The sequence below is a fragment of the Hippocampus zosterae genome, chromosome 8 (genome assembly GCF_025434085.1).
Source record: "Hippocampus zosterae strain Florida chromosome 8, ASM2543408v3, whole genome shotgun sequence".
NCBI classification, from domain to species: domain Eukaryota; kingdom Metazoa; phylum Chordata; class Actinopteri; order Syngnathiformes; family Syngnathidae; genus Hippocampus; species Hippocampus zosterae.
Window position 1 is genome coordinate 25,273,845 of NC_067458.1, and position 14,180 is coordinate 25,288,024.

Consider the following 14,180-nt stretch of genomic DNA (forward strand, 5'->3'; position numbering starts at 1 on the left):
GCCCAGACTTCCCTCTCCCTAGCTACTTCTTCCAGCTCTCCCCGGGGGATCCCGAGGCGTTCCCAGGCCAGCTGGGTGACATAGTCTCTCCAGCGTGTCCTGGGTCTTCCTCGGGGTCTCCTCCCGGTGGGACATGCCCGGAACACCTCACCGGGGAGGCGCTCAGGAGGCATCCGAATCAGATGCCCAAGCCACCTCATCTGGCTCCTCTCGATGTGGAGGAGAAGCGGCTCGACTCTGAGCTCCTCCCGGATGACTGAGCTTCTCACCTTATCTCTAAGGGAGAGCCCGGACACCCTGCGGAGAAAACTCATTTCGGCCGCTTGTATCCGAGGAGAAGCGGATTAGAAAAATGGAATGGATGAATCCGCTTCCCTGGAAAGATTGAAGACGATTGAGGTCTTTGTACTTTTGAGAATGAACGCGGTTGTCGAAAAGAATACTTGTGCGAGCTTAGTTTGTCTTTTCTAGACAGTTTGCAAGTCACTCCCCATCAGCTATCTAAAAAAAAAAAAAATAATAAAGAAATTATGAAACTGGCCGGGAGCTGTTCCATTCTGGATTTCATTCCTGCTGCATCCAACGTCAGGTTTCTTCAAACTGAATTTGTAAATGTACTAGTTTACCCCCCCACCCCAAAAAAAAAAACAGAAATCACAAATCCCATTTTTTTTTTGTTTTCCATTTTCATCAAGATGTAATTTGTGTGCCGTCTACACGTTGGGAGTCGATCAGTGTTCCTTTACTTCCGCTCCCAGAAAGTCCTCCACCACTCTGTTGAATTCTTCGGGAAACCTCAGATGGAGATTGTGTTTTCCTTCCGGCATCAGATGTAATCTACATCGGCAAAGGCAAGAGAATCACGCCGCACGTACAAGCGAAAGGGGGGGGGGGGGGTATACTTTGAAAAAGCGCTCGCATGCTCTCACCGCGAGCCCGCGATATGTTTGTGGAGGAAGTGAGGGTGACAGCTGGGCACCATCGGATCTTGCTCGCCGTGAATGATCAGAGTAGGACAGCGGATCTGAGGCAGGAGGTCAATGCAGATGCTTCCTAAAGAGAGGACATTCCAAAAAAAAAAAATTTATTTGGAGGAGACATTCAAAAAAAATTTTTTTTGGGGGGGGAACATTCATTCATTCATCTTCCGAGCCGCTTGATCCTCACTAGGGTCGCGGGGGGTGCCGGAGCCTATCCCAGCTGTCTTCGGGCAGTAGGCGGGGGACACCCTGAATCGGTTGCCAGCCAATCGCAGGGCACACAGAGACGAACGACCATTCACACTCACACCTAGGGACAATTTAGAGCGTCCAATCAGCCTGCCATGCATATTTTTTTGGAATGTGGGAGGAAACCGGAGCACCCGGAGAAAACCCACTCAGGCACGGGGGGGAGAACATGCAAACTCCACCCAGGGAGGCCGGAGTCGAACTCTGCACCTCTGCCCCAATAATAATAATAATAATAGTCATTCATTCATTCATCTTCCGAGCCGCTTGATCCTCACTTGGGTCGCGGGGGGTGCTGGAGCCCATCCCAGCCGTCTTCGGGCAGTAGGCGGGGGACACCCTGAATCGGTTGCCAGCCAATTGCAGGGCACACAGAGACGAACGACCATTCACGCTCACACTCACACCTAGGGACAATTTAGAGCGTCCAATCAGCCTGCCACGGATGTCTTTGGAATGTGGGAGGAAACCGGAGCACCCGGAGAAAACCCACTCAGGCACGGGGGGGAGAACATGCAAACTCCACCCAGGAAGGCCGGAGTCGAACTCTGCACCTCTGCCCCAATAATAATAATAATAATAGCCATTCATTCATTCATCTTCCGAACCGCTTGATCCTCACTAGGGTCGCGGTGGGTGCTGCAGCCCATCCCAGCCGTCTCCGGGCAGTAAGCGGGGGACACCCTGAATCGGTTGCCAGCCAATCGCAGGGCACACAGAGACGAACAACCATCCGCGCTCACACTCACACCCAGGGACAATTTAGAGCATGTTTTTGGAATGTGGGAGGAAACCGGAGCACCCGGAGAAAACCCACGCAGGCCCGGGGAGAACATGCAAACTCCACACAGGGAGGCCGGAGCCGGAATCGAACCCGGAACCTCTGCACTGTGAAGCCCACGTGCTAACCACTGGACTACCGGGCCGCCCTGGAGGAACATTCACAATGAAAATATGGGTGCGCGTTGACGGCATTTGTGAATTTCCCCAGTGTGGGACAATTAAATTATTTCTCAAAAGATTGAAATGAACTCACCAAACGAAAGCATGTACATTTATGGCCCTTTGCTTCCAAAATCCACACAGTTGTAAATATTGGGGCGGGGGTGGGGGTGTGGGGGTGTAAAATCAGTCTAAATCTGAGCTATGGAAGGATGATGGATGGAAAAGAGGGAACGCGACGACGTGTAACAGAAAACGGCGGCTCGGAAGCGACACGGCTCGGCCGTTTGCAATTTGGCCTTCTGGTCGGCCTCGAATCACCTTGGGGTCTGTGGACGAACTGGGCGATGCCATCCATCCAGGCTTCCCACGTTTGAGCGAAGAGCCGCGCTCCGTACACCGCCTCCATCGGCGCCCTCATCCTCGCGCTCCATTTGGACACGTCGCGCACCGCTTGGGGGAATGGTCGCGGCTCAAAGTCACCACATGGGCCCGTGACGGTTTTTTATTTTTTACAGGAGTGCAGCGCGGCATGCAATTACCGTTGTAAATGTCAAGGTCTCGCGGCGATACAAACGCGTTGGCTCCCCACACCACCAACTTGTTGATGAACTCGGGCTTCCTGGCGGCAGCAATCAGGGCTGTGATCCCGCCGTCGCTCCAGCCCAGGAGAGAGAACTTGACAAAGCCCAAGGTCTAAAATCAAGACATGTGACGCAGATCAGCGAGTTGAACCGGCGGCGGGGCCGCGTCTTGATTCATTTGGCCCCTCCTGAAATTACCCGCATAAGATCCACCGCATCCCTCGCATCCCTTTCGAAGAAGTCAAGGGGAAAGTCTCTGTGCGGAGGTCGCGATTGGCCATAACCGCGCGGATCCCAGCCCACGACTGTGAAAAGATCCGCATTCAAGGCCTTGAGCTGAGGTTGGAAATCCGTCTTTGTACTTCCTGTTGGAAAACAACGCATTGGCATGTTTGCTTGTTTTGTTTTTAACCTGCACTTTTATTTGGAGCTGGGTTGGTAATGCTATGAAGAGCGATTTGTTGCATGAGTGGAACTGCAGCAGGACAGAAGAAGATTGCTGAAGGGACCGACAGAGGAACGAGAGAACACGCTACATGAGGAACGACTAACACTGTAAAAAAAAAAAGGCTGCAATTCCTCAAATACTTTGCGGCCTGCTAGTCCTTTTAGGTAATTGCTGCTGTCCACCGGCGTTATTTATCGACTTCAGCAGGTATGTCTAGTAAGGCGTTTTTAGATGAAAAAAAACGACCATGTATAGTAAGGTGTTTTTAGACGAAAAAAAAACCCGACCATGTATAGTAAGGCGTTTTTAACATGAAAAAAAACGACCATGTATAGTAAGGCGTTTTTAGACGAAATTAACCGACCATGTATAGTAAGGCATTTTTAGCCCGAAAAAAACGACATAGTATAGTAAGGCGTTTTTAGCCCGAAAAAAACGACATAGTATAGTAAGGCATTTTTAGCCGAAAAAACCGACCATGTATAGTAAGGCTTTTTTAGACAAAAATAACGACCATGTATAGTAAGGCTTTTTTAGACAAAAATAACGACCATGTAGAGTAAGGCGTTTTTAGCCCGAAAAAAACGACATAGTATAGTAAGGCGTTTTTAGCCGAAAAAAAATGACCATGTATAGTAAGGCGTTTTTAGACGAAAAAAACGACATGTTATAGTAAGGGCGTTTTTAGCATTAAAAAAAAGCGACCATGTACAGTAAGGCGTTTTTAGACGAAAAAAAAACGACCATGTATAGTAAGGCGTTTTTTTAGCCAAAAAAAACAACCATGTATAGTAAGGCGTTTTTAGCCCAAAAAAACGACCATGTATAGTAAGGCGCTTTTTTAGCCGAAAAAAACAACCATGTATAGTAAGGCGTTTTTAGCCGAAAAAAAACGACCATGTATAGTAAGGCGTTTTTAGACGAAAAAAACGACATGTTATAGTAAGGGCGTTTTTAGCATTAAAAAAAAACGACCATGTATAGTAAGCCGTTTTTAGACGAAAAAAAAAACAACCATGTATAGTAAGGCGTTTTTTTAGCCGAAAAAAACAACCATGTATAGTAAGGCGTTTTTAGCCCAAAAAAACGACCATGTATAGTAAGGCGTTTTTTTAGCCCAAAAAAACAACCATGTATAGTAAGGCGTTTTTAGCCGAAAAAAAACGACCATGTATAGTAAGGCGTTTTTAGACGAAAAAAACGACATGTTATAGTAAGGGCGTTTTTAGCATGAAAAAAACGACCATGTATAGTAAGGCGTTTTTAGACGAAAAAAAAACCGACCATGTATAGCAATGAGTTTTTAGACAAAAAAAAAGACCATGTATAGTAAGGCGTTTTTAGCCCCAAAAAACTACCATGTATTGGAAGGCCTTTTTAACACCAAAAAACGTGTTTTTAACCCAAAGAACACGGTCGTCCACAAATGCCTTACTATACATGGTTGTTTTTTAGAATATCTGTCCCGTCAAAGAGGGTGCTCTCAAAGACTGGACAAATTGAAGTGTTCCAAGTTGAAGTATTTCGTTTTGTTGACTGCAAATTCAAAATAAAGCAAAGATGTTTGTATGTTTTGTTCACTGCTGCTGTTGCGCTTAATACTCACTATTTTTTGTTACGCTGCAGCAAGTTTAATTGTTCTTGGTTGAAGTTTAATTTTGCTGCTTGTTTATTGTTCGGTGCCTTTTTAATGTTCAATAAAACAAGTAAAAAGCCAGTTCTTTGCTTGATAATTGTTGCTATTTTCAGTCAGTAAGGTGCAATATTGTTCACCGAGTCATTTAGCAACATGTATGCTAAATTTGTCATAAATATTTAAGAGAAACGCTAACGTTAAAAGAGATCGCTGAGGCGATCCAAATGAACCGGATGACCGAAAGGAGCCGCAAATGCCATCACTCCGTACCTAAAGCACCAGGAAGCAGCAGCACGGCGTGTTCGCCAGCGCCGTTCCTCTCATAGTAAAGATCGACTCCATTCACACGTTGCTTGCCGCTCGTCCGTGAAGAGCTGCGGGAAAAATAAAACTGAAATTATCCGATGAAAGTCATTTAGGTTTGAGCAACAATTTGTTTTTCCTTCATATGGAGACATGTCGCCATCTAGTGGCCGTGAAATCAATCACGCGCGAATGACTTCCTCGTCATCGTCCTGACATGCGGCGAGGGGCATTTCCTCCGCCTTCTAACCACCCGATTCGCGAATCGCTCTGGTAGGCAAACGCAAAGCGACATTTTGCAGTGAATTAATCCACACGACGGTGTTTTTTTTTTTTTTATACCAACAGTACGACTGCATCGCGGCGGCGGAAGTTCTCCTCAGGCTGAACAGACGCTTCCCACGCAAAAATGTCGCCATTCGTGCTCCTGGACGTTTGTCGTTTCGAGGTCTGATGGAGGAACCAAGATCGAACAAAGTCCCAACCGGTCTTCCTGCGACTCGTTTGGCATTTAAAGTCATAGTACGCCAAATGGGAGCCCCCCCTGCCCACCCGCCACCTCTAGTTCAAATAACTAAACCGGCTCGACTCCTTCAATTTAAAGCGAAAGTAGTTGAAAACTATTGTTAGGATTTCAAAGTAGGGGTTTAAACTCGGGTTAGGGTTTCAAAATAGGATTAAATACTGGGGGTTTTAAACTAGGTTTAGGGTTTTAGAGTATCATTTTTAAACTTGGGTTAGGGTTTCAACATTGAGTTTTCAACTATGATTAAGGTTCAACATGGGGTTTAAAGTTGGGTTTTAAACTAGGGTCAAGGTTTCAAACTCGTGTTGGGGTTTTAAATTGGGGTTTTGAATTATGCTCAGGGGTTCATAGTAGCATTTCAAAACTAGGGTTAGGGTGTCAATGCAGGGTTTCAATTTCGGGTTAAGGTTTCAAATTAGGGTTTTAAAATAGGTTGCGTTTATTCCTGCTGTAAACGTTTTCTTTTTTTTTAATAGGCACACTGAAAAAAAAGCAGTTGAATCGATTCCATTTGATTGAACATTTTTGCCCCGTCGCCGGCGGGAAATTGTGCAGCTCAAGTCAGAGGCGGGATTTTTTTTGGGGGGGGGGGGACGCCTCCACTACCCGTCAGCGCGGCTGAGCCGTGCCACCCCCGTGAACCGCGTTCAGGGACGCGACGCCACACAACGCCATTGCGTCGAGTTAAAAATATCTCCGGGGAAGATGCCGCAGCATTTACTGGAAATGAAATGACACGAGATGAGCTCACGTGAAGTGAAAGAAAAAAAGCGCAGACTACATCGCCGGCAGCCAGGAGCATTTCCCCGGACTCTGGGATTCCGACTTATCAACGCGCAGAACATCCCTCGACATGTGACGCCAAAGCAATCGCTCTGAACTCCCAGATTTAAATTCGCACTGAAATAGTCCATATTATTGTAGTATGGTGTCACGCCACATGGTGGCGCCTCTTTAATTGACTGAATACCGTATGTCAGTAGTAGTCACTTTTTTTCCCTGAAACTTCCTCTTTGTGTGTGTTTATGTTTATCCTTGAAGAAAAAAAGGGCAGATGAAAGACAAAGGTCGGGAGCATGTGTTTGGCTGGCAGGGTTGAGGCCCCCCCCCCTGCAACATCCCTCCAAGCCTGAGAAGAAGGCACATCTGCGCGAGCTTGAACGAGCTCAGCTTCCCTTTTGAAGAACAACATTTTAATTAAAACATCCACGGCTTCTTGCTTGAGGCCAATCTCGGAGACTCTTTTAGAAATCATGGTTTTCCGGTTTTTCTTTCGGTTCCAAACGAGACCAAAAATTGACGGCCGGTTGCTGTCTGTGTGTGTCGTTGGGCAGACAAAGCTATTGTTAGTCTAGGCCCCAATACACACTGGTTTCGAAGCAAAAGGGAGACGTTTTCTAATTTTCTGGGGCGTTTTTTTTTTCTTTTTAGCATCTACAAATGCCGTGACAAAGATGTGCCGACACAGCGCGACAGCCACATCCTGTCCGTCCACAACACAGCCGCTCCTGTCTCGTAGTTGGCGGCCATTTTATCGGAACCGGTTCCAACGATCTACCGTTATAATGCGCAGATCCAGCACGTTCCTCGGGGTACGTTGTAAGGAGGCTCGAGCCCCCCCCCCCCCTCAAGGCGGCTGGATAAACGGAGGAAAAAAATCTGCGTCTGCGTGACAGTCTCTTGCTTTATTAGAATTGGTCAGTAAGCCAAGTATAACACACACAAGCGTATATAAAATGGACAAACCGGACGTTGGAACCGATCCTTCAAAGTAAAACAGGAAATAATTGAGAGCATAGTTGTCTGTTCACAACAGGTGTGAAATACGCTCTGGAAGTCGACCCGCCTGGTCCTTCACCAACGTATTTTATTGCGTTCCATTCTCGAGAAGCCTTCGCGACCCGGCCTCGGGAGTCGGCTGGACATTTTTTAAAAAAAGGCAAATTCAAAAGGCAGCAGCCATGGCGGATGCGCAAAGCCCAACCTGTCCCAAAGGGGTTTCGGGGGCTTTCTCAAGTCAATAAGGGACAAGGCGGTTTCCATGCATGTAAATATCAGCTGCCAGGTGCACAAAAAAAAAAAAAAAAAAAAAAAAAAAAAAAAAAAAAAAAAAAAAGGACCCATTCGGGCCTCATGAGTGGGGCCCGAATGGGTCCTTTGAGACCCATTGAGAACCCTTAAGTCCCTTGAGATGTTTGCCATCATAAATCTTTCATCTACCGAAATGAGCCGCCGTCACTCAATGTCCCATTTGAACTTTGTCCGCCCCCCCCCTCTTTAGGACATGACCTATCTTTGTCGAGCTGCGGCTCATCATTAGGAAGCAAAACCAGGAAGTAGGAGAGCTGTCATTTTCAGATTTCAAATCATCCATACCTGCATTATTTTTCCTCCATGATCAAAAATGTTTCCAACTTCTTTACGTGCTGATGTTTCAAAAGGTTTGCCTGTGTTCCAAGTATGCGGGTGCGGGGGGGGGGCATATTTATTCTTCTTACTTTTAGTTTTTGTGGTGTCTTCATTTGCCGTGTTTGTGCTCCACCCTTGCTCAAACGGTTTCCCCAAATTTGTGGCAATGTGGTTCAGATACAACCCAAACTGGACCATATTCAAACTGTTTGGTTGGAGCCCCCCCACCCCCAAAAAAATGGATGAACGTGCCACTTGAAATGCGGTCAATTTTTTTTAAAAACACGCTACAGCTGGTCAAGAAATCCGTTTGATATTGTTTGGATTGTCTCAGGCAAATAGTTGAGGATTTTTTCCAAATTTTGGGGTGGCTCTCTCGCACAAAATAGATCCAGCTCTGATCCATCTCCACATCAAGAACCGAGGAACAAAAAAAAAAAAAAAAATAAAGCAAAAACTGTCATCAGGTGAGCATTTTCAGTGACTTGAGGACCCCCGACTGTGATGCCTTCATCAATCAGCCATAAAGTGGAAGAAACAATTTTGGCCTCCAAAATGGAATCCTCTTTTTTTTATTCACTCCTGTGATTTAAAGATAAACGGCGCTGTTCTTTTAATCATAAACAGTTTATGAGTTTGGGACGAATAAAGGATATCTTATCTTATCTTATCTTATCTTATCTTTATGGCCAGTCGAGCTTTTAACTAAAAAAGCATATTTGGAGCAACGTGTGCAAGTTGCAGCATTCACTTCCTGTATGGCGCTTGTCGTTTAATTAATAGCAAAATAAATAAAAAAAACATTGAAAAGAGTGAATGATTGATGGATGGATTACTTGTTTTATATTTCGGCTTATTATTACTACCGTATCAAGAAAATATGTTATATGTTCAAAATTGTTAATATGTTATCATTAAATATACAGCAACAACTACGAATACTCTTTTGTTGCACTTTGCATGCTAACAAATAAATACATCAATCAATCTATTTTATAAATCAATATATCCGCCACTTATCCGAAGAGGGTGACGATGTTTTGTTTCAGAGAATGAATGTTCCACATGTGTAGAGGTGCGCACCGCGAGACTGTCATCGCGTCCACGCGCCTCGTCCCACCTGGCCCCGCCCCCCCCCCCCCCCGCTCCTCCTCTCTCGGCGCGAGATGCGCCACATTTAAGCGGCGCGACCATGAAAGATTCTCCACAGCGACTGACAGACAGCCGTCAAAGTGTTTTGACAGCGTAAGAAGGGATTCCGCACAACTCGGATCGGCCTTGCCTCTTTTGGGGAGCGGGAAGGAGGGGTGTGTGTGTGTGTGTGTGTGGGGCGGGGGGTGGGGAGGCCGACATGAACCCCGAAGTGGATTGCGGACTTCCCGGAAGCAGCGGCAACGGAAAGTTGCGCCAGTGGCTGATTGAGCAGGTGGATTGCGGCAAATATGCCGGCTTGGTGTGGGAAAACGAGGAGAAAAGTATTTTCCGGATCCCGTGGAAGCACGCCGGCAAGCAGGACTACAACCGCGACGAGGATGCCGCGCTCTTCAAGGTCAGCTTCTCCAAACTTGCCGCGCGCGTCCTCGCTGCCCACCTCCGTTCGAAATGTGCGCCGGCTTGGATTGGCTCGCGTTGGAGGGGATCGATAACCGAAATAGAGAACTTTTTTGGGGGTCTATTTTTTTTTGTCATGGGGGGGGGGGGGGGGGCGACGTGCACCCCAAGACTGTGACGTGAACTCAGCGCACGTGCAGCAACGCAAAAACCCTGAAGAATGAAGGCGGCGGGGGCATTAAATGTCATATAGGAAAGCAAATGATTCTGAAGATCACGAGAAGCATCTCGAAAATTCATCCGAGCGATCGTCAATGATCTCAATCATCACCAAGATCATTGATGACTCATTCTGAGACTTTGATTTCAAATTCAAATCCTCCAAAATGAGCACGGTCTTCCCTTGGAGCTGACTCGTTATCTTTGCGTTGAATCCAATTCAAACATTTGCTTTGACTCCGCCAACCAAGGATCCGCATTTTTTGCCCATTTTCTGACACGTTACAAGTCAAGTCAAGCAATTGAACATGCGGTAGAAAGCAGCAAACAGTAAAATCAAGAACAAATCTAAGTCACGCTGAGTCGAATGCCAAAGAATACAAGTGAGTTTTGTTACAGACCAAAAGCGGTCACGGAATCTTCAAGGAAAAGTCAAGTCAAAAATTTTTTGGGGACAATAATATGTTCCACAGGTCCCCACAAGTCTCACACACCATTCAGATGACAATTGCCCGGGTGGGATACGAATGACGCGGCAAAATGCAGCCATTTTTTTGCCATCTCAGGGCGGGAGGGACCATTTTTCCACGTGTTGTCAACTGAAAATCGCAGTTGCTCGGGACTCAGTTTAGGACCAATCACGGCGCACGTGTTTCCTGAATCCGAGCCGTAACCCGCTCGCGACTTGAGACCCGAGCAACGGCGATGTCATTTTCAGTAGGACAGCAAGCGGGGAATGCTCCAGGTTTTACAACGGTGATGTCGCCGCAGGCCTGGGCGCTGTTTAAAGGCAAGTATCGCGAGGGGGTGGATAAGCCCGACCCGCCCACCTGGAAGACACGCCTCCGCTGCGCCCTCAACAAGAGCAACGACTTTGAGGAACTGGTGGAGCGCAGCCAGCTGGACATCTCGGACCCCTACAAAGTTTACCACATCATTCCCGAGGGCGCCAAGAAAAGTGAGCGGCGCCATTTCTGTTCTTTACCCTCGCCGGCGGAGGTGGCCTTTTTCCTCGCAGGCGGCCGGGGGCGCGGCCCGGCCGCAAACCGGCCGTCGCCGCCGCGCTAACGTGACCGACGTCACTTTCAGGGCCCAGAGAAGAGGGCGGTCCCCTGAGTCCCGTCGGCTACCCTGCGAATTCGGCATACCCTTCCCTCCAAACTCAGGTGATTCTCTCCGATCCGCCGGAAGGCTCTCGGAGTCCGTTTGTGGTCCCAATTTGGATGCGCTGAAGCGCCTGTTGCGTCTCGTTCTGAAGACGCCGCAGTACCTTCCCTCCGTGGAATGCGGCTGGAGGGACTTTGGTCAGGATCACCCCCCTTTGCCGGAGCTGCCCTTCACTCAGTGCCCGTGTCCCCCCCGCAGCCTGCCCTGGCAGGGCCCATCCGTGGATGGCGGTAAGTTGCTCACTCTTCAAAAAGAAGCAAGGGGCCTAGCTTGAAATGCTACGTGCGGCGCGCGCGCGGGTTTTGTGTGTGTGTGCAGATTACCAGCTTCGAGCCTCAATTTACTCCTATGGTCCCGCTGACACTCAGCCCTCGCCATTCAGTCTGGACAGCGGCTTCAGATCAGCAGAGGCTCTCCGAGGTATCGATCGTTGTGACCATTGAGAATCGAGTCATCAATTTGAAAAAAAAAGGGGGGTCACAAAGGCCAATTTGCACTTTTGATTAGAATTCCAATTACAGTGTTCCGCCCGGTCCGAGCCCGAGTGAAAAACGCCATCGGGCAATCAATGACTAATGTCGTCTTCTGTCCACGCAGACGCCCGCCTGCACGTGTCGGTCTATTTGCGGGACGCTCTGGTGAGGGAGGTGACGAGCTTCAGCCCCGAGGGCTGCCACATCACTCCGGCCTCCCCCGAGGACAAGCACTACTTGTCCTCGGGAGGCCGCGATGTGGTCCCGCTGCCCGCAGACCCTTCCTCGGGCCAGAGGGGGCCAGAGGAGCGGTCCGCCAGCCCCTGCGCATCCTTGGAGGGGGGGGTGCTGTGCTGGATGGCCCCCGACGGACTCTACGCTCAGCGACTGTGCGAGGGCCGCGTGTACTGGCAGGCCAGACTCAGTCCTTATGGGGACAAGCCCAAAAAGCTGGAGCGAGAGGTCACCTGTAAACTACTCCACACTCAGGACTACCTCGCAGGTGAGAGCTGACAGTGTAATACTTCCAATGGCCAGCAGGTAGCAGTAAAAAAAACCCCATCTTGACTCTGGCTGTTTTTCTGGCAAGTACGTAACTCAAATTGGGCGAAATCAGCTAACCCGACGCGCGGTCCAAAAAAAGGATTGAGCCGAGCCCAGCGATTGATTGATTGAGGAATTAAAGCCAGCAAGAAATGCCGTAGCAGGTTATCGGTGCGGCGTTGATTCAAAATGAATTTTGGTGACATCCGTCATGAAGGGACTTGTCTCGGGACCCGAATGGTGGTGGTTGCCCAGGAAGTAGCTTGCATTCAATTAATTTCAATTTCAGGACAGCAAATGGCTAACTTAGACCAGCTTCAGCCCGTCAGCCCACCCCAATCAAAGCGTCAAAGTTTCGGGCTTTTTGTTTGAACAAATTTAACCGATGAAGCGGCCGATTCATTAAAAAAGAAATATATCTCTTAACGCTTACAACAATAAAAATAAATTTATTTTTATTTAATTTAATTTTTAATACATTTATTTTATTTATAAAAAATTATATTGTCCTTTACAATTTGTTCAACTTCAAAACAGAGAAAAAAAAAATCTGCAAAAAAATTACACCAAAAAGTTTTTGGGTGTTTGATTGTCACTACGTTGGTGTAATGCTGTAACGTGTTTGGAAAGAGCTAATATTGGTTATTAAATCAGCCAGCCGACGAATCGGTGGTCCTAATATTTGCGATTTGTATAAAACAATTCGAAACACTTTGACTTGCTTTTTCTGGACCATCAAAAATTCAAAAATTCAAATTTTGATTCAATCACTGGTTGAAAAGCGCCCTTTGAATACTAATAGGCCACGCGGGACCAAAACCCCCGAGGCAAAGTCCCCCCAAAAAGGAGTCGCTCTCAACAGGTGTGGCCGACTCCGTCCTGGGGTGTCCTTTATGACGAGGCGCAGGCGTTTTCTACGCCGTCTGCGAGTCCCCCCGCCCACACACCAAAACAGCTCAAGCGTGGCATAGTCGAAGTGGCTTTGCAAATGCGTTGTGGCCACAAGTTTCCATTCGAGTCATCCTCCCACCCCCCCACTACCCGAAAGGTCACACCTCAAACGAACATTTTACGCTTCGGCGGCTTTTGCGCGTGTGTTCCAGAGATGCAGACTTACGGCTTCCACGGTCGGCCGCTGGCCGCTCGCTTCCAAGTTCTTCTGAGTTTTGGAGAGGAGTGCCTTGACTCCCCGAGAGCGGGCCTCACCGTCCAGGTGACAGCTCGTCGCTCATCTTATGTCACTCAGGCCAAGTCTCCAGCGCCGCCAACGGTGCTTTTTTTTTTTCTCCCCCCCCGCAGGTGGAGCCTTTGTTTGCCAGGCAGGTCCTGTACTACGCCCAGCAGGCAGGCGGCGGCGGCGGCCATTTGTACCGCGGCTACGAGCACGCCGGGCTCCCGGAGCACATTGGCCTCGCCGAGGACTATCACAGGGCCCTCGCGCAACATCACGGCCTGCAGGAGTGAACCCAAGCAGCTTGGCGCTCCCCCCCCCCCCCCCCCGACAAAGCGACCCCCCCCTTCTCAGGACGGCCTTTGTTGGTTCCTACGTGGAAAACGGATGTCAAAGTCATCAACATTTTAGTGTCGTCAGTGCGAGCCAAACGGCGGAACGTCAACTTGACAACTTTTGTCCAGGCCCCTCAAACCAACCCATTTAGTCGTATGGAGCGCAAATGCGAGCTATCGTCGAGAAACTCGGCGGGGCGCGCATGCGGTTAGCGTGCCTGCCTGGCAGTCCGGAGGATCTGGGTTCAAAATCACAGCTCAAAACTTTCCCGTGTGGAGTTGGCATGTTCTCGAGATCGCACGGGAGTTGGAATCGCTGTCAATATGCCCGGCGCGAGTTCCCCGCCTCTTCGAATTGATGAATGTTTGAATTTTTAAAATTATTTTGAAAGGATGACAACCTTTTGCAGTGTTTTCATTGTCTTTAGTTTTTTTTTTAGATATACTGACATTGAATCGTGTGCTAGTTGGACCCAATTCAGTCCACCTATCAATATATAGTTGAGTAATATATGATTAGGGGCAGCCCGGTAGCCCAGTGGTTAGCACGTTGGCTCCACAGTGCAGAGGTACCGGGTTCGATTCCAGCTCCGGCCTCCCTGTGTGGAGTTTGCATGTTCTCCCCGGGCCTGCGTGGGTTTTCT

General features: G+C 48.3%; 2 protein-coding genes across 2 annotated transcripts; one reads left to right on the plus strand and one right to left on the minus strand.

Moving 5' to 3' along the window:
• Nucleotides 1–648: 648 nt before the first annotated feature.
• On the minus strand, nucleotides 649–5,679 carry bphl (biphenyl hydrolase like). Its single transcript, XM_052073611.1, has 7 exons — nucleotides 5,485–5,679; nucleotides 5,110–5,213; nucleotides 2,954–3,120; nucleotides 2,714–2,867; nucleotides 2,493–2,624; nucleotides 930–1,053; nucleotides 649–837 (listed from the first exon to the last, which is right to left on the minus strand). The coding sequence occupies exons 1-7, from the start codon at nucleotides 5,661–5,663 to the stop codon at nucleotides 732–734; spliced, it is 966 nt and encodes a 321-aa protein (XP_051929571.1). The 5' UTR covers nucleotides 5,664–5,679; the 3' UTR covers nucleotides 649–731.
• Nucleotides 5,680–9,394: 3,715 nt separating this feature from the next.
• On the plus strand, nucleotides 9,395–13,706 carry irf4l (interferon regulatory factor 4 like). Its single transcript, XM_052073592.1, has 8 exons — nucleotides 9,395–9,626; nucleotides 10,619–10,805; nucleotides 10,937–11,013; nucleotides 11,106–11,244; nucleotides 11,333–11,434; nucleotides 11,612–11,989; nucleotides 13,134–13,243; nucleotides 13,330–13,706. Exons 1-8 carry the CDS (start codon nucleotides 9,429–9,431, stop codon nucleotides 13,492–13,494), a joined length of 1,356 nt encoding a protein of 451 aa, XP_051929552.1. The 5' UTR covers nucleotides 9,395–9,428; the 3' UTR covers nucleotides 13,495–13,706.
• The last annotated feature ends 474 nt before the right edge of the window (nucleotides 13,707–14,180 follow it).

Excerpts from the sequence above, each read along its gene's own strand:
- bphl (XM_052073611.1), bottom strand. The coding sequence starts at position 5,663 with ATGACTTTAAATGCCAAACGAGTCGCAGGAAGACCGGTTGGGACTTTG. Across the intron at positions 3,121-5,109 it reads GCTGCTTCCTGGTGCTTTAG|GAAGTACAAAGACGGATTTC; the intron begins GTACGGAGTGAT and ends GTTTTCCAACAG. Across the intron at positions 2,625-2,713 it reads AGACCTTGACATTTACAACG|CGGTGCGCGACGTGTCCAAA; the intron begins GTAATTGCATGC and ends CATTCCCCCAAG.
- irf4l (XM_052073592.1), top strand. The coding sequence starts at position 9,429 with ATGAACCCCGAAGTGGATTGCGGACTTCCCGGAAGCAGCGGCAACGGA. Across the intron at positions 11,435-11,611 it reads ATCAGCAGAGGCTCTCCGAG|ACGCCCGCCTGCACGTGTCG; the intron begins GTATCGATCGTT and ends CTGTCCACGCAG. Across the intron at positions 11,990-13,133 it reads CACTCAGGACTACCTCGCAG|AGATGCAGACTTACGGCTTC; the intron begins GTGAGAGCTGAC and ends CGTGTGTTCCAG.